We start from the raw sequence: 17,753 nt of genomic DNA on the forward strand, positions 1-17,753 counted from the left end.
CAATTATACCTACCGTCCATTTTAACATGATCTGAGTGTCACTGATGGCTTCAGTATAAGCAATGTGAGGTCCCGTGATAGGGCGGTTCGAAAACCGGCTGGTAAATCCAGCTACTTGGTAAGGGCGGGATGCTGCACTACGTGGGCTCTCCCCGTAATTGTTCACAGCAATCACACGGAACCTATACATTTCTCCTTTTAAGGGAAAAAAGTGAAAGAAAGTAGACGTTGCAGCAAAACAAGTACCAGAAACAGGATTCAAGGAGAGACTAAACAGATTAGGAAGCGCTTTTTGCACAACATCCAATTAGAAAAAACATAGGACTCATTGCCACAGACTAATGTGCACATCAGAAATATAAACAGCTTCTAAAAGTGATGAGGGAAATTCACTCTGGAAAAATCCAAAGGCTATTAACACACAGAGATGGAGATGCCTCCATCAGCTCAGGTATTCTGTAAACCACAAAGTGGTGGGCACCGAGAAGATGCTTCAGAAGATACCTGTCATCATCTGTTCCCCCTACTCTCGCACCCTTAACCCGAGCTTTCAGGCTGGACGCTGGAAGAAGTCAGGACAGACATTTTTCCATTAATGCATTTTTCTCTTTTTGCATTCTGTATGCTTACTGGGACAATTAAGTTAAAAATAGCAATAATACACAACCCTCCTCTACACACAAATAAGTATTAAATTATGGCAGGGTGTTTTTTTTTCCACTTAGAAAGCCAGACATCAACTCAAATTCATGTAACGAGCTCCTATTCCACACAAGAAAAATACGCCTAACCAACCAGAAACAGGATAATCCAAGCAGAAGTTAAAATGAAACAACCGAAGAGTTGCAGCACTCTCAGCAGGAGTGCAGTCATCTAAACACTGACAACAGCAACAACAGCTGAGGTGAAGAAAAGATCCATTTTTGATACCTGGCTCCAAGTTCCGAACTTCCACAGAGAGCTTGGAAGGAGAAATGTTATCAGCCGCAACCAGCCAGTCACTGTTTCGACCCAGGCGTTTATACTCGACTTTAAAGGCCGTAATGGGGGAGCCGCCGTTTGCTCGTGGTATCCACGTGACATAGACAGATGATTCCGATGCTGTGGAGATCGTGGGTCGGTCGGGAGCTTCTGGAACTGAAATGAGAAATTCAGTTAAAAGAGAATTAGGGTCGGCTGAAACTTTGTTTTCTGCATCAACCGATTAAACGAGTTGCTGATGATTAAATTAGACTTTGTGTATTAACGAGGAGAATCTTAAATCATCCTCTAATAATTACTCCCCTTACTCCTCTGGAGGAGATGCTTGAAGAGCAGAAGACAGAGGAATCAATGACTTTATCAATATAATCATCAAAAAAGATACACTGTTGCACTACCCCAACTCATCTCTACACGGAATCAGAAACACATACTAAGTGAACAGGAAAAATATGGTTATCATTTCCAAAAACCCTAAATTACCCCAGACCCAGCGAGACTTCAACTCATCCACACTAACGAGTGCTGCATTGCCAGAGAAATGAGAACAAAGAGCAAACAAAGCATGCAGTAAATTATATACTTACTGAACTCACTTGAAGTTACAGACAGCAGTGGAACAGAGAGAACGGAAAGAGGTGGTGTTAGCAAATCTGGTTATAACCATTCCGACAACCGATGAGAGCTGTAAGGCTTTCCTGAACTAGCTTGTATTCATTCATATGGAGCCGGTCACTGGTGAGAGGCAGAACTGAGCAAGGAACAGCAAGCTGGCAGCTTTGGGGGCACGAAGCCCTACGTGTGTCCCCCTGTGTGGCTTGCATGATGTTTAGCACTGTCACCAGCATGCAACTGTTCAGCTCCTCACTCGCATTATTAATAAAGCTCTCTGCACACCTTTGGCTGCACCCAAAATTTTAGATACCAAGTCACCTTTGAGCTCTCAGCCCCTGAGTAAATTCACCTGGGTCAGGTCAATGAGTTCAAAGGCTGGGGTGGTATGAAAAAGGACTATAAACATGCTGTTGTCATGGGAAACCAGGCTAAAAAAAAAAAAATAATCACACCTGCTGGGAAGTGGCTGTATCTTCTTGCCATCAGAAATAAGCCCATCCCTGGGAAGCCACAGGAAAACATTCAAAACAGATATAATCTGTTTTGAGAACTTAAAACTCTGACACAGCCATTTCCCATTTTCCCCTCTTCTTCTAGATCTTTCAAGTGAAAGAGAAGAGAAAACAGAGTATTTAGCAAAAAAGCAACTGCAGGTTTAAAAATGAGCAGCAAGAGCACAGTTTATACCTGAAAATCTTAACTTTTTGAGCACCACACATGCAGCTAATAGAATCCTTGGAAATATTACATGCTCAGTAGATTAGGGCATGCATTTGCTAAATTCCAAGTTTCAAACAGTCCATTAGAGATGCTGAAGTCTCTTAAGAAGCGCACCGCCACTTGGTGTCTTAACGTGGCTGTGGAAACCTGAGATATCAAGGCAGGTGCTTAAAATACTAACTCACTGACCGGAAAAAGGTAACCTTTCAGTTAGTCCCAAAGTATGGACGATGATCTTTTACTTTGGAAACACACAGAAGAACAGAAAATCTAGCAGCTATCTGACCTCGTTCATAGAGGTCCCACAAGAGAGGAGAAACACCTGTAACAAAGAAGCCAGGGGAACAAACAGGAAATACAAGAGGTAATACAAGCACCTAGAGCAGTAATAAACACAAGTTAACTCAGATGAACCTGTTTGCAACACAACTTTCAGGATATGGATTACAAACCATCCATATACTTACCTCCACTGTGTCGAGACAGGTCTGGAAGGACAACGCCAAAATTATTTGTGCCTTCGTGAACAATGGGATGTTTAGGAATGCCTACCGGTGGAGATGGAGCCTGAGTGTTTTTTGAAGATGATGTTCTTTCTAAGAAATATATGATATACAGTACATCAGCTCAGGGACCGGCCAAGAAAAAGATAAGTCATTGCCTCTCACAATATGCTCGCTCCATGAGATCACTCGCCACAGTGCAGGGGACTACAGCCCTGGCTCCAAATCACAAGCTAAACAGTCAGGACAGCAATTAGGGGGTTTCGTCAGTGGAAGAGCAGCGGTACCTTCCCCTCTCAGCCCAGGCACACTCATGCTGTGGATAAGGGACTGCTCATCTGCAGTACTGCACTCGGAGGTGGTGCCACCAGCTCCGGCCTGGGTTTCAAAGCCCTCTCTCATCACAAAATCACAACAGGTGGTGAACACTGCACACTGAAATCCACAACCAGGGGAAGAGCTTCAACAAAAGTACTATGGAAGCTGTGTTTGGCCACAGCTAGACCCAGGGCACTGGACTGAGCGGACTGCTAGCCTGTGGCGGTTTACGTGCATCGCGAATCCACAGATTTCACAAATACGTTACATTCTCAATAATCTTGTCCTTGTACATTAGCATGGAAAATATCTGCTCACATGTTTAAAAGTATAGCCACCAGTGCCCAAGCTTGAAAGAAAAAAAACATTGCTTTGATTAGCAATGCTTGTTGCTGTCTGCACGCAACTATCAAAACAGCTGGCTTCTGATCCGCTGAGACATTTTCACTGCAAAGCAAACCAGAAGCTGTTTCGATATATGAAAACTTGATGGTGCAGAGAGTTTCTTTTGTGATATTCTGAAAAACCTGAACAAGGACAGGCTGCTCCCCGACTTAGGTCCTTTAAGCAAGTAGGATCTTACAGTGTAAGTCTTAATAATCATCCCCAAAATAATATTATCGAGCTTTTAATAGCTTCTAATTACCACCAACCCTGCTAATGCACAGGAAAGTCTGGCCTACAGCTATTTTAGCTATTAGAGGCTGCTCTTCAGCAACTAAATTGCAGAACGTTTCACATATGGCTTAGCAGACAACATACAGTTGACGTAACTTAAATAAATGTCCTCTCAAAAGCCTAGGACACAGAGAACATTGTGTTGCACCTACCTTTGCTGGTGCGAAATGTCAGCATGGCAGGCTGGCCTTCCCCAGCGGCACTCCTCGCCACCATTAAAACTTCATAGAGGCTGGAAGGCTCCAGCTCGGTGAGCCGCAGCTCGTTCTCACTGCCAGGGACACGCACCGTGTGCCAGCTTCCCACTGTACCGACGCTGTCGTCCAGCTGCACAGGACAGGGAGGGAAAGCTCAGCATCAGTAGTGAATTCATGGAATCCCATGTAATGCTCAAATACCTCAGCACTTTCACACGCAAGCGTGGCCAGAGGACCTCTGCCACATGCCAGAGCTCCGTATGTTTTCCTGTATTGTCTCCAAGCGCTTCTGCCACAACTCAACACTTTTGCAACTACCTTCACAGCCCTCCTTCAATAAATTTGACTTACTTTCCCCCTCTCTAAACAGATGCACGCACTGGTCATCTTCACTTGTGGCCACAACCAGCAAAAGATCAAATGATTTTATAGACTTCCATCAGCCTTTAGCTGGCAATGTGTGTGACATTAAGGGGCTGGACCCAACACCCTAACGAGAAAGATATGTTCCCTGAACTATCCCAGCTTTTCCTGTACTTAAGCATTTTAAAGTATTTATTGGCTAAAATGGGCAACAAAAAGTATGTCCTAGTTACTTCTTGAGGCTGGAAAAAAGAAGCCAGCAGGGAGACCAAAGATTTGGGGTTTTTTATTAATGCATGTTTGGTTTTTTTTTTTCTCCTCCTTTAAAAAAAAAAACACCAAAACTTTTAAACTTAACAGTGAAAGCACCAGCTCCATTTAAAAAAGAAGATTCAGGGTAGTCTCTTAATGCTTGACCTTCGCAGGAAAACATTACCCCAAATCCCAAAGGAAAAGACAAAGATTCTACCAAAAATAAACTACTAAACAATATAAGACTTTAATAAAACATGGAAGGCAGATCTAAATGCCACGGATTGTCAAAGATTATGCCAGAGGTCTTTATTCCAGTATTTTCTTCTGAAGTGACCACTCTTAGGGGAATAAAAGCCTTAACTTTTTTGTTCCCCCCCCATCTTTAAAAGAGGGAAATCAATAAAATAATTTAATGACACAAAGAGAACACCACCCTAAAAAAACCCCATGGTAAACTCCCTACTGAGAAACACGAGTGAGCACAGTTAAGGTGGAAAGGGTTGTTATGAGTGAAGGGGTAAGCATCAAAAAGGTCAAAGTAGTATTCAGAGCTTTCAGTGCTTATGTGAACCAGCCACCTTTGGATGAGAAATTGTATCAACAGACTTTGGCACTGGGTTTTCAGGAACTATCAGGTCAAAATTCTAAGCATTCGCTCCAGGCTAAGACAAGATCAGGATGTAGAGGATTACAAAGCTTATGAAAAATAAACCAAACAACTTTGCCACGCAGAAAACTGTTTGCTTGGAAGAACAGGCGCAGGCATTGCTTGGTTCTCATTTTAATCAAAAGAGCACACTGTTGAAACACCATTTTTAATGACAGTCTCTGCTTTGGAAGTTTTAGTTCAACTTCGTATTTGGTAACTTCAATTTAATAGAGTGCCTTTGGGATGCAGAGGAGCAAGCTTGTTGACATACTAAGCTAACGCCTGGCTTCCCTTCTGATCTCAAGTGTACCCACCAGATTCAAGCTTGCTCAGACAAATGGATTTTTAACATCACCGAAGTTGCACACAATATGCCCCGGAGCCTCATTCCGCATAGACCCTAATGACACAGTAAAGGAAATGAAAGCTTGGGTGCTGCTGAATAAATCTTGCTTAAAACTAGACAGAACAGCCTCCTTGCGACAACTTCAGTCACCCCTAAAACGAGCTGCCTGCGTGGCCACGGTAACACTGCAGTTTAACTATATTCTATATTCTCTCTGGCCTGACACCACATTCTTGTTAACGCCAGCACTGCAACAATCACTGGTTCCTTGAGAAACTTAAAACAATAAAATCCATCTGCCGTAGCGCACAGCTTCGATGCAATGGAGGAACGTTACCTTGCGGTATTTGACAAAGTAGGCATTGATGGGCAAGCCCCCATCCCGCCCCGAACGCCACACCAGGTTGTATATGTCTGGCTTCAGTGTCTGCGGGGGGCTGAGGATGATGGGGGCCTCGGGGGGAGCAGCTATATTCGAGGCTTTTTCCGTTGCAGCTGCTTCCAAATGCAATTTTGTTGGAGGCGAGCTTGAAAACGCTGTTTCTGCACCAAAATCACCCTCACTTTCATCGCTCTGGGCAATCTCCATGGGAGCCATTTCTTCTGCTTTCGTGCCAGTTTCGAAAGGAACTGTAAAGGGAGGACTCTGGTTACATCTTCAGGATGACGTATGTTTGCCCTGCAGAGTGGACGCTAAATCATTTAGGAGTGTCATTTCCAAACAAGCCCTGCTGCAAAAAGCCAGTTAAGAGATGCCCGCGCAGACCTGAGCCTGGTGGCAAGCTGCACGCTCGCACGCCAGCTATTTTTTCAGGGCAGCACAGTGGGTTTTGGTTTGTTTCTTGGTTGTTTCCCCCCCACCCCACCCCCAGAAAGCAGCAAAGAGAGAAAACCTGAAAGGCAACATCTGTAGGCATGGTTTGACTAGTGTCTCCAATAAATTAAGTAGTGGCAACGCATGTTAAAAGAGAAAAATAAAATAGCTACACTTGTGACACAAACTGAGTAATTTTAAATTAATCACAGTTGTACAAGGAACTTTTCATGGCCTGAACTGGCGTGCACACAAGAAGACATTCTCCTACCTCAGTTTCTGAGGTTTTAGCTGTAATTTTGATCAGCTTTGAAAGTTGCACAACTCTACTACTTCATCTGAAAATTTATACTGAGAATAAACTCAGTTTACAGACATCTAACATGCAATTTAATACCAACGCTTTTCTAGAAATCCTCCTCCAGCCTCCTTCATCCTATTTACTTTTCCTAGTATAAAAAAAAAAAATCATATATATGTAATATCAGTAGTTTGAAAGAGGCTGCGAGACAAAACAAAGCACTGTTCTGCTGATGCAGGGTTTGCCAGCATTCCAGGCAGGAAAGGGGTGGCAGGTTGGACATCTGAGATTGTCCAGGACAAGTAAATGTCAGTACTCAAAGTGAGAACGCTTGGGAACCAGTGCAGCTCCTCAAGGTTGCATGCTGCAGCACCAAGACTGCCAGATGTTCTTAGCCCTGTCCATCCTTTCAGATTAGTGTAGGTTTACGTTATGTGCCAGGGTCTGGAAGGGGAAGGGAATGAAGGGAACTTGGTTTACAAAACAAACAAATTCCTTGGTAATGTAAAGCCTAGGCAGTGTTAGCCTGGCTGACTCAGATTCCTCCAAACCTCCATTAAAATACCAGCAGCAAGTGTGGCTGCTATTTTTGGCCACTTTTTAAAAAGCTGGGAAGGAAAGTTCTCTTTTCAAATTGAAGACACGCTCTCAGCAAGCATTCCTTGTTTGTTTCTTCCTATTTATTTAGCAATGCCACAAAATTCGGAGACAGGAAGAAGGGAACAACGCAGGGAGGGCGTCCCCAAAGCCAGATGGAGTTTTGTTTAAAATGTCAGACGCCCCCAGAACAATCTCCAAGCAGAAGGGTATCTACGACTGTCAGCGAAGCAGCGGGAAAGGGATGCACCGCCGTGTGTTAATATTGGAAACAAATGCCATATCTGCTGGAGGAGGCGGAAGGCCCACTGCATTGTGGTGGACCCAGAGGATTTGTGGGTGGGCACAGGACGGTTTGACGCCTGCTGGCATGGGGAAACGGACTCTTGCGCGTGGAGAATGAGTTGTGGTTTAGGCTGGTGACAGGAGACCTGCAGTCGTTGCCGTGTTTATTGCTGCGCGAGGGGAGTCATCAAGAACTGGCAAGTAGTTGGTATTTTTTTCCTTTGGAAAACAACCCCCGGGTAACAATTTCCATTAAGCAATACGGATCTAAGCTCTTTTTGCTAAGTTTCTCGCATAATTGCTACCCATATAAACCAACACATCAGACTTCTCTTTGCTGCTGTGTCATTATGCAACTTTTTTTGGCTGGTGCTTGTAGTACCATCTCTTTCCCTTTAGCCACTGAGACTTAACTCCTCTTCCTTCGATTCCCAGCCCCACTGTGAAACACGAGCGGCACCAAGCTGGGTCAGATGTATGGCTGTACGTGCCCAAAATCCTGTCTCCAACAGCAACCAGAGAAGGACCAAACATCCCAAATTCAGGCATTGAAAGAATGTATTCATAGCTTTTACGTGCATTCTCCATAATCCCCAGTACTTTACAGCTCACTGCTGTGTCTCCCCTTCAGCTGCCTCATTTTGAAGGTAAAGAGCCCTCACCTTTTCAGCGTCTCCTCATGCAGAACCCATTCCACACCCCTCTGAACCCATCTGCTGCGTTTCAAGCACATGCTTGTTCTTCTACACCCTTCTTGAAACAGGGGTGCAAACACAGAAGCAGATTTCAACCCTCTGGCATGCCCTGGGGAAGCAGAGCAACTTTTGTATTTTGCCTCCGCTATGCAAACAGATCGCATTCCCAGGCATTGCTTTCCTGCTTCTCAAACAACCAGAGGATCCTGCCTCCTTATGAGCTCTCCGAAAACCTTAGCAAAGGCTGGGAAAGCACTCTGGAAATCTGAACACAGCAGATCAGTGAAGTCACCCATGCCTGGCAAGTCTTTCAAATCACCCTAAGACTGCTCAGAGGTGCCTGGCTTCTATAAGTGACAGCTTCAGCCTGCTCTCGACTGTATCACCTACTTACAATAAATGCTGCTCTTTTTTTTCCTGTTTTATACTAACCTGCCTGCTATTCAGACTTCCTGGAGTGCGTTTTTCTCCTTCATTTCCATTAGATGAAGTTATTTTTGAGAATTAACCCTGTGTTTAGTAACTCTGGGAAGGTACTGCCGTGCATGCAACCACCACAACTGCCTAAAAAAGCCTAAAAATAAGCGCCATGGGTATAGGATCCTAAGGCTATCGTTTTACATTTTGGTGGTTTCTCACTATGATGGCAGCTTAAGTTGCCCTGCTTGCTTTTAAGACCATGCAATGAATCATGTCGTGGAACAGATCCAGCCAAAAAAAAAGAAAAAAAAAAGAAAAAGAGACATTTTTCAGCCAAGTAAGTTCTCTTACTGTGTGCTTGCACAAGGCAAATTACAGGAACAAGCTGCTGAGGCTAAGAGTTGCTTAAGTTGATCCTACTCCCAAAGAAATGCACTGGAATCACTGCTTAAGTCATTCAGGTGCTTCGGAAATGTTACCTGGCACAAATTGTTCATTAAAACGTTTAAATGTTTGAGCATGTCTTTTGGCATGGTTGAGAACTGTTCTAAAACCTTAACAGCTCCCAGAAACTACTTACGGACTTTTATATCAAAACCAAATGCCTTAACCACCCTCTGCACCATAATCAGCAGCTAGTACAACTTAGAAACCGATAAAAGTTAATAAACAAAACATTAAAATTGAACTTACTACCATAAAATTCTGAGGCAAAGCAGTGGGATGTTTTTTTGTTTGACACAGACCAAATTCTAGGATGATAATTTAGTTTTGTTTCCACTCAGCAAGGTCCAACAATAACTTATTTATAAAAGTATACGATGGGATCACTTTCTTGAGGTTTCTTCTTTCTTTCTTCCTCTAAGAGAACATTTCAGCATCTTTTCCAATTATTTACATGAGTTTAAACTCTAACTGGTGGTAACAAAGAACTTGAAATATGGGGCCACTTATTAAATTCCACTGACCATAAATCTCGCGGACATTCAGCTAAATTTACTACAGCAAGATGCTGAAAGAGCCGAGAAACTTAAAGTCACTTCATGTAATTGAAAATCTGTATCTTGGTTCTTGCGAAGGGAACCTGGGGGAGTTTAAACCTGTTATTAATAGCACGTAATATTCCAATGTGGAAAAAGGAAATCTCTCCTTCCCATCTTGCTTTTATACTAGAAGAACTGTCTTTTCCTAGTAGCAGTATCAAGAAATTAAAAAAAAAAAACATCCTTATATAGGTTTTATCACATGTAAGAATGCTAAGTCCATGTCACAGACAGGTGTTTCTCCTCTGCCTAAGGTGGAAGGGAGAAACTGGTCTACAAAGCCAGCTTAGACTTGTTGGTTTTGTTTCCCCAGGATACCCACACTACCTACCAGCTGTTAACTTCTTACTTTGAGGCATTTCTCACCTAAATCAGGGAGCCAAGTGTGCAATTTTGCATTCAAGCTTACCAACTGTAAGGAAGGCTTTAGACACCACGGAGCCGTGCTCGTTGATGGCTTCACACGTGTACTCCCCGGCACGCTCAGGAGTCACGTTCCTAACGTGCAAGGAGCTCCAGCCTGCTTGAGACACAGAGAAGTAGGTGGGCTCCGCCACGGCGCTGCCCAGCACTGCTTGAGGAGGTTTCTGCGGTTTTGAGTGAAGCACCTGGGAAGGGTGGCTGGTCATAAGTCCTCTGCTGTCGTACCAACGGATGATGGGAACAGGTAGGCCAGTGGCATTGCAAGACAGTGTAACATCCCCACCATCTATCACAGTGATGCTTGCTGGTGAAGAGACTATAACCGGCCTAGAGCCTTTGCCGAGGGGGGAACACAAAAAAAACCCAACACATTAATTTGGCTAAGGAATATGACACGCCAGAATGAGTCAATACATTAAAAAAAAAAAAAAGTCATGCATGCTTCTTTTAACTACTTTAGTTATTTCTTCTCTAGACAGCCTCTCCAGACCCCCTTTTCCAGACTGAAGAGATCAGCTGAGACTTGTGCTTAGAGAAGACTGACAGAAAACTACACTCAAACCACACTTCAAATTTTCTAAATAATGAAGCCCATCACTGAGGAATGCAGCGCAGGCAAGACTGGCTTAGTCCACTCCACAGACAAGCAGGTCACAAAGGATCTGCTCAGCCAGTCTCTGTGCAGCTCCCACCAACCTTCACAGGTACAGAGCGGGTCAAAAGCTTCAGCTGCACGTGACAGGGAGAGAAGAGGAGCAGCAACAGTCTTGCCAACATCCTGCACTCGCAGAAACCAAGGTCTCCAAGTATTAGAAGGTACCTTAGACTGAAGAGTGATCAAAAAGACTATTTGTAGCTGTTAATGTGATACAGGGGAAGTGTGCAACCCCAGCTCTGACGTTCATTTTGTAAACTTGAGGATAAGGAACGGGCATAATTACTCATCAGCCAATACTCCTAAGAATACCAGTTCATCCAGCACAACAGCCCCCTGATTCTATTTAAGAATGTCATGTCAGATTCAGTCATAAACTGATTTAATTGCAGCTGGTAATCTAGGGTTTAAGTATGAAGTAACCACACTGCCCCAGAAATGCCTACATCTCTTAACATTCAACTGAAAGCACCTTCTTTGTAAGACTTGCTAGAAACAGTGGTCAGAAACACATCAATATACAATCGGGGGGGGGGCGGGGAACAAACAGGAATAAAGCTTAAAGCACAACTGTTTAATTTGAGTTCTTGAGGGCTGCAAGTGCTCCTACCTGGCTGGACAAGAAGTCTGCCAGTAGACTCCCCAAATCCAACCCCATTGTCAGCTATACACTGGTACAACCCAGAGTCCTCTTGGGTGACGTTGGAGATCTGCAGACCGTTCCCTGTCAGCAGATGTCGTGGGGAGACGCGGACGGGAGCTGCGTTGTGGAGCCAGGTGACAGTCGGAGCAGGGCTTCCACGAACATCGCACCAGAAATGCACAGTCACTCCAGTGGCCACAGTTTCATCTTGCAGTCCCTTGGAGATCGAGGCAGGTTCTATAAAGGGAAATAATTTCACATAAACCACCGTATGTTGATCTTGGCCTAAGTCCTGAAGAAAACCCTGTGAAATGTTACACAAACTTATTGCATACAAAGGCTAAGCAAGCACCACGCAGCTCTAGTTCTACTCAGCCTAGAGCTGGTTTGCCCCACACTCTTGCTTATTTTCATGGTTTCTCCCTTCTTTTCTGAACGTTCACATTTGCATTAATACTGTAATTAAAACATCTGTATTTTCAAAATAATTCTTTAGTAGCATCCCCATAACAAAAGGCGTACTGTGTGTCAACAACCTGTTTTCTGAGTTACTCTAATATATGCATTTCAAAAACCAAACAGAACAGTCGTGGATGCAAAAAAAAAAATCAAACAGGAAAACCTGCTACAAAGGAAAGGGGAGATTCAGAATGACTTGCAGCCACGCAAAAGAGGCCAAATATATTCCTTTTGCTTTAGTTTTTGTCCTCATCCAAACATATCACCTCTCCTTGCCAGCCTTTTGCTTACATACGGCCTCTAAAGAGAAACATCTGATCTCTGGCACATCACTGACATTGTATCCCATGTACACTTGGCACTCTGGAGAACAATAAATAGATCAGCTCTTCCCTTGGAGTTTGTTGTCCTTTACTGTTTAGTTATTTCAGACTGCAAAGGATGTGAAGAGATAAATAGTTATGGATTTTAACTTGGGAGAGATGATGAGACATGGTTGTTATGAGCATACCTTTATTTTAATATGCTTAGGTTGAGAAAGAATGTCAGGCTATTTGTAACCGGATGCCAAGATCAGCAAGCATACAAAGCAAACGTTCATTGCCTGGCTGTGAAAATTTCTTTATTTCTTACCAAGTATAGTAAGCGAATAGTTAGCGTATTTCACTACTCCAAATTCATTTCCCACCATGCAGGAGTAATTTCCAGAGTCCGATGCCTCAAGCCTGTCTGTCACCAGATGAGAGTGCAGCAGTTTCCACCTGCCTTTGCTTAGCACATCCCAGCCGTCTTTAACCCAGCGGACAGAAGACGGAGGCAACCCACTGACAATACATTCTAGCATCAGAGAGCTGTGTTGGGGCACTGCCAGGCTCTGCGGTACCAGGGGGTGAAGTATGTGGAAGCCACCTGAGGAAGAGCCTGGAAGAAATGAGACAAGGCTTATCACAAACCAGTCCTTTAAACCACACTCTCCCATCCCGTCCTCCAGTCCTGAGGTTTGCCGTGTTGCTCAGACACAGCTGCTTATACTTAGGACTAAGTATGATGCTGTAACGCTCTCTTCCAGAAGTCTTTCTCCAAAATCAGTCTGGCAGCTGAAGTATTAGCAGTATCCCCTTTTCAAGGGCTAAGTGCTCTGTCTTCTTGGGATTTGAAAAGCAGTCATGCTGCTCCTCCACAGTAAGGGGAAATAAGAACTGAATGTGCAAATAATGCAGAACAGATTCTACCTAACACAGTATTTGAGACCAGTGGGTATTTATGCTGAAATGCCCATGCTAAAAATCTTAGGGATGTTATTTATTCTGTTCGAGATTTATTAATACAATTCTGGAAAGCTGAACTGAATACTCACGTGTGACTATGAGCTTACGTCCGGTGAGTTCTATTCTGAGATCGTGAGTAACTGGGTTGTATGCTGCACATTTATAGGATCCTTTGTCTTCTAAAGATACATTCAAAATCTGCAGGTTTCCAGATGGAAGAATTAGGTAGTTGTCTGAACAAGTGGGAAAGGAAAAAATTATATTTAGCTTAAGTTTCAAAAAAAGGCTTCCTTTAATATTTTTTGTATTTAAATAACATGTCAGATATATCAGTTTATTCTAGATGTAGGATCACAAAGAAATCATGCTGCTACACAAAGGATATTAATTTACAAAGTAGATTTAGATACAATGATTTACGCAGGAAGTTGTGCAAGTTTCTGGGGGCTTTTCCTTTAAGATCTAAGGAAAAAAAAAAAAAACACGCAAGCTTTGTTGGATATTTATATTGCTGACCAGTGGCATAAATCTCACCTGTTGATTGTTCCAGCCATTTTCCCTGCACTTGAAAGCGAACCTGTGCTTTAGGGTTACTATCTGGCACCTTGCACCCAATGAAAGCTGTACCTCCTTCCTCTGCTGCGACAACAGGTTTCACCGACATATCAAAATTAGCTAAACCTAGAAGAGAATCAGTAAAAGGTTAAGAGCAGTCACAGCTTGGGAAAGAGGAAGGGCAGTAAGTAAATTCAGTATTTGTGTTTAAAATATTGCTGGTTTCAAGCTGATTATTTTCTCTGGTGCAGCATTTGGACATTCATGTCAACAGGCATGGTCTTTCCTGCACTCTGTAGCAGCACAAACCCTCCTGTGTACGTAAGCTTCCTTACTACAGGACGGGCCAGCTTTTACATGGGAACAGCGAGGGGAAAAAAAATAAAAAAAATAGTTCCTACATTCCCTCAACTGCTCCAGGAAAAGCAAGCAGAGATATTGGAAAGACTGCAGTGCTACTCACAGGCTCTGAAGCCACTACAGAAGACAATTTACACTAGCAGCGGGAAGCCTGTCCGTAAGAAACATGAAATTGTCTTTCTGTGATTATAGTTAACACAACACCAAGTACAGCAGCGCCTCCCACTCGCTGCCTGCGCAATGAGGCAAGCAGAAAGCCTCAACAGCTAACAGCATAGTCTAATTTGCTACAAAATTCTCAAAAGGAGGAGCAAAGTGTGAAAGCTGCTCTTCTGCTACCTTCCCTTTCAAAGCATCTTCCAGGTTGTGAAGTTTTTCTATGTTAGCCACCCTTAGAGCTCTCTTGAGAAGGTCCTGCTATGGGTCAGTACTTTACCAAAACACTTACTTCTCTCACTTATAAGAAATTTTCCTCCCAGGAGGATTTTGGACATGCTTCATAGATAAGGTACCCTTATAGAGAAATCACTCAAATCCTGCTTGACAAAGGCCCGATTCAGACAGCCCGGCGATCCCAAACAGACAAATCACATTCACGAAGGAATATTATATTCCCATTCTCAGCACCACATTGTCCTTTCCATGTGGAAACCATTGCCTTTCCTCTTCTAAAGTCCTTTAAGATCAAATAATTTACAGATCAAGCACCAAGGCACAGACTGATTAGAAGAACCAGTGCAACTGAGAAAAGGGTTAATTGTCCCTAAAAGGACAGAAGACTGTCCTCATCTGGAGAACATCTATTAGTTTTGACAAAATGCAATGCTACAAGTGAAAAGGGAAATTTGCAGCTGCAACTTATTTCCCAGGCAACGATTCCCACTCATTTCACCTCAACTCTTCCACAACACATCTTCCAGCACACTTCCACAACAGCATGGCAGCTCAGTTGCTCTTTCAAGATCCTTTTTTGAAGGGAAGCTTTTGGGTGCCTTGTACTTTCAGGTCAATTTATTGACATTATATTAATTTCATTGAATAGTATTTGTATTTGCTGGAAAGGACTCTTGAGGTCCTTCAGCTCAAAATGAGGTTATCGCCAACACTAAATTGATCAGATGTGGGTTTGCCTAGTGGAATCTTCAAAAGCCTCCAAGGAGAGGATCCACAAGCACTCTGGGGAATCTGTTCCAGGGCTGCATCACCTGACAGGTCTTGGATGACACAGGGAACAGAAATTGGTGAAAAGTGCGTAACTGACCATATACTAAGTACTGGCTGGCAAAAAAACCCAACCAAACGCCTTGAAACTAGTTGTTTGCTAAGAGTCAAAGAAAAACAAACCACACAAACCAGTAGAGTTCTATATAATTTGCAAAGAGCGAGGAATATAAAGAAAAATGAACTTACGGCCTATAGATACCATCGCAGGCCTGCTCACAACAGCACCCACGCTGCTGTTAGCAACACACTGATAGCGACCGGACGTTGACAGGCTGAGGGAGACGATTGTCAAAGATCCTGACTGGATTTCCACTTCTCCAACCTTGCTTTCCAGAGGCTCCCCATTAAACAGCCAAGAAAGGCGAGCCATGGAGGGCTCAGCAGAACAGTGGAGTTGTACAGGCCCACCAGACTTCTGGACAGCAGACAAGGGCTCAGAAATAAAACGGGGAGTTAAACCTGAAAGGAAAAAAAAATTATATATATATATTTTCAGCTAGTGAACAGCGTTTTCCATAAACAAGTGGTAAGATTCATGATGCATTGACTGGTGTGAAAGACTACGATCTGCATTATAGCAACGCTCTCTCCCAAGGTTCCTGCCACTGTACACAGACATGGCAAACTTCTGATGGAAGAAGGTTAAATACTGCTGAAAGACTATTCAGATCTAACACAGACAAAGAGTCAGTCTCTAAACTCCAAGTTGCTAGTGATACTCAAGCAGGTGTTGCCTTTTCCTCTGCAAGAACAACACACAACAGATTCCCACTTGCTCCCCAACACTGGGGAAAATGTCAAGATTCAAACCCCACGAAGAAGGTAACAGTAATTAAATGAAGGTAGGTTCAGCGTACAAGAAGGGTGAGATAGGTCCCCAAGTGTACACAAAACAAAGGCATCACGCTTGCTGGGGCTAGCAAAAAAACACAAACCCACTAGATTTATTCTGAGTGAAACAGCTCCCATCACCTGAAGAGATGGAGTACAGTAACAAGCAGCTGTATCTGATCCATCCCATATGAAGCTGGCCTGGATGTAACTTGTAAAATTTTAGAAATGGTAGCAGCCTGCCAGGTATTTATGCGGAACAGTCTCAGAGTCTGCAGAACTAATTAAAAATAGCAGGGTGAAAAAAAAAAAAGCTGGATGAACAGCAAAGGCTCTTGTTAATTCCAAATACATGGACTTCATCAGGACGAGAATGATGAATTGGGTATCCATTATCTTTACTGAGTAAAGATGAACAGAAACAGGAAAAGCTGCTAATAAATAAAAGGTTCAGTTCCACAAAACTTGGTTATAAGAATCCATTTATTTGCCAGAAGAAAATTCCTGCTTGTTTGAGGAGATTTTTTCCTATTCTGGCCAATGAAACATTGGCAATTATTTCCATTTGTTTTCTATGGAATTCTCTGCTAAAGACTTTGTATGAAGTGGTCAAGCAAAAGGTCATCAACCACAATAACTCCTATTTGGTTAGAAATAAGGGGAAAAAATAATTAAAAGATAGACACAGCGGCATGTGAAAACAATTCCTGGTTTGTAATTCCAGATAGTACAGGTCAAGATGATATTAAATGACATGCAAGTAAGAGACTGTTTTCTTGTAGGTGGGGCCCTCAGCTCATGTTTTTCTTCTAAAGTCAGTCCATCCAAGCTCTGTTTATGAGTTTCACATGAGAAACTGTGCATTTTTAACAGAAACATAAACTATCTGCATAAACATAAAATAAAACTGGAAATTAAAGTGTGGCTTCACTTAACAAAGAAGATGAAATCCATAAAAATGGTATCCAAGCATTTCACAGGACTCCAGATGTCCATTTTTAGCTTTTAATTAGAAAACTGTTTTTCCTATTAGTTCGGTTTGCATTTCCAAGGATAAGAGAAAAGCAGTGACCTTTTTAGCTTGCTAGCCACCAATTGCTATGGAATTGCACTGTTACTTTCATCTTTGCCCCTGTCCTTGCTCTTGACACCAACACTGTGGGCTCAGTGCAAAAGTCAAAATTGGTAGCAGTGACCCTGCAGCTGGAATTTATCTCCTATGACTGCTTGAAAAATAAAATTTATCCCATTTGCTTATAACTATTAGCTATGAAGTGCTAAAAGTAGTAAAAGCTTCTTTTTTGTGTGGTTACGTTAAGACAAGCTGACTACACAGAGCAGATGTGTCAATTAAAACCATCCCTCTTCTTTTTTTAACGCAAGAGCTGTTCCAACTGCAGCCACACATCAGCATTTGTGTTTCAAAGATCTGATTCCCCTTTCCCCCTGCAAATTTCAAACCCCTCCCAACCCCATGGGAACACAAGATGCACTGTACGCAGCAAAATTGGGATCCAGCTAAGTCCACAGAGATCCCAAAGAACAAACCTACGTA

General features: G+C 43.0%; 1 protein-coding gene across 3 annotated transcripts in view; it reads right to left on the minus strand.

Moving 5' to 3' along the window:
* CDON (cell adhesion associated, oncogene regulated) overlaps positions 1–17,753 on the minus strand; it is a 59,757-nt gene that overhangs the window by 20,556 nt on the left and 21,448 nt on the right. For all 3 annotated transcript variants that reach the window (XM_080366474.1, XM_080366473.1, XM_080366475.1), the window contains exons 3-13: positions 15,554–15,826; positions 13,763–13,909; positions 13,318–13,461; positions 12,594–12,881; positions 11,469–11,738; positions 10,190–10,537; positions 5,963–6,255; positions 3,968–4,142; positions 2,784–2,912; positions 931–1,137; positions 14–195 (exon numbers count right to left, since the gene is read on the minus strand). In XM_080366474.1, the coding sequence (XP_080222600.1) occupies positions 14–195; positions 931–1,137; positions 2,784–2,912; positions 3,968–4,142; positions 5,963–6,255; positions 10,190–10,537; positions 11,469–11,738; positions 12,594–12,881; positions 13,318–13,461; positions 13,763–13,909; positions 15,554–15,826 (2,456 nt within the window). The remainder of the gene's footprint in view (positions 1–13; positions 196–930; positions 1,138–2,783; positions 2,913–3,967; positions 4,143–5,962; positions 6,256–10,189; positions 10,538–11,468; positions 11,739–12,593; positions 12,882–13,317; positions 13,462–13,762; positions 13,910–15,553; positions 15,827–17,753) is intronic.

This window comes from Falco punctatus (genome assembly GCF_963210335.1).
Source record: "Falco punctatus genome assembly, chromosome: 16".
Classification (NCBI taxonomy): domain Eukaryota; kingdom Metazoa; phylum Chordata; class Aves; order Falconiformes; family Falconidae; genus Falco; species Falco punctatus.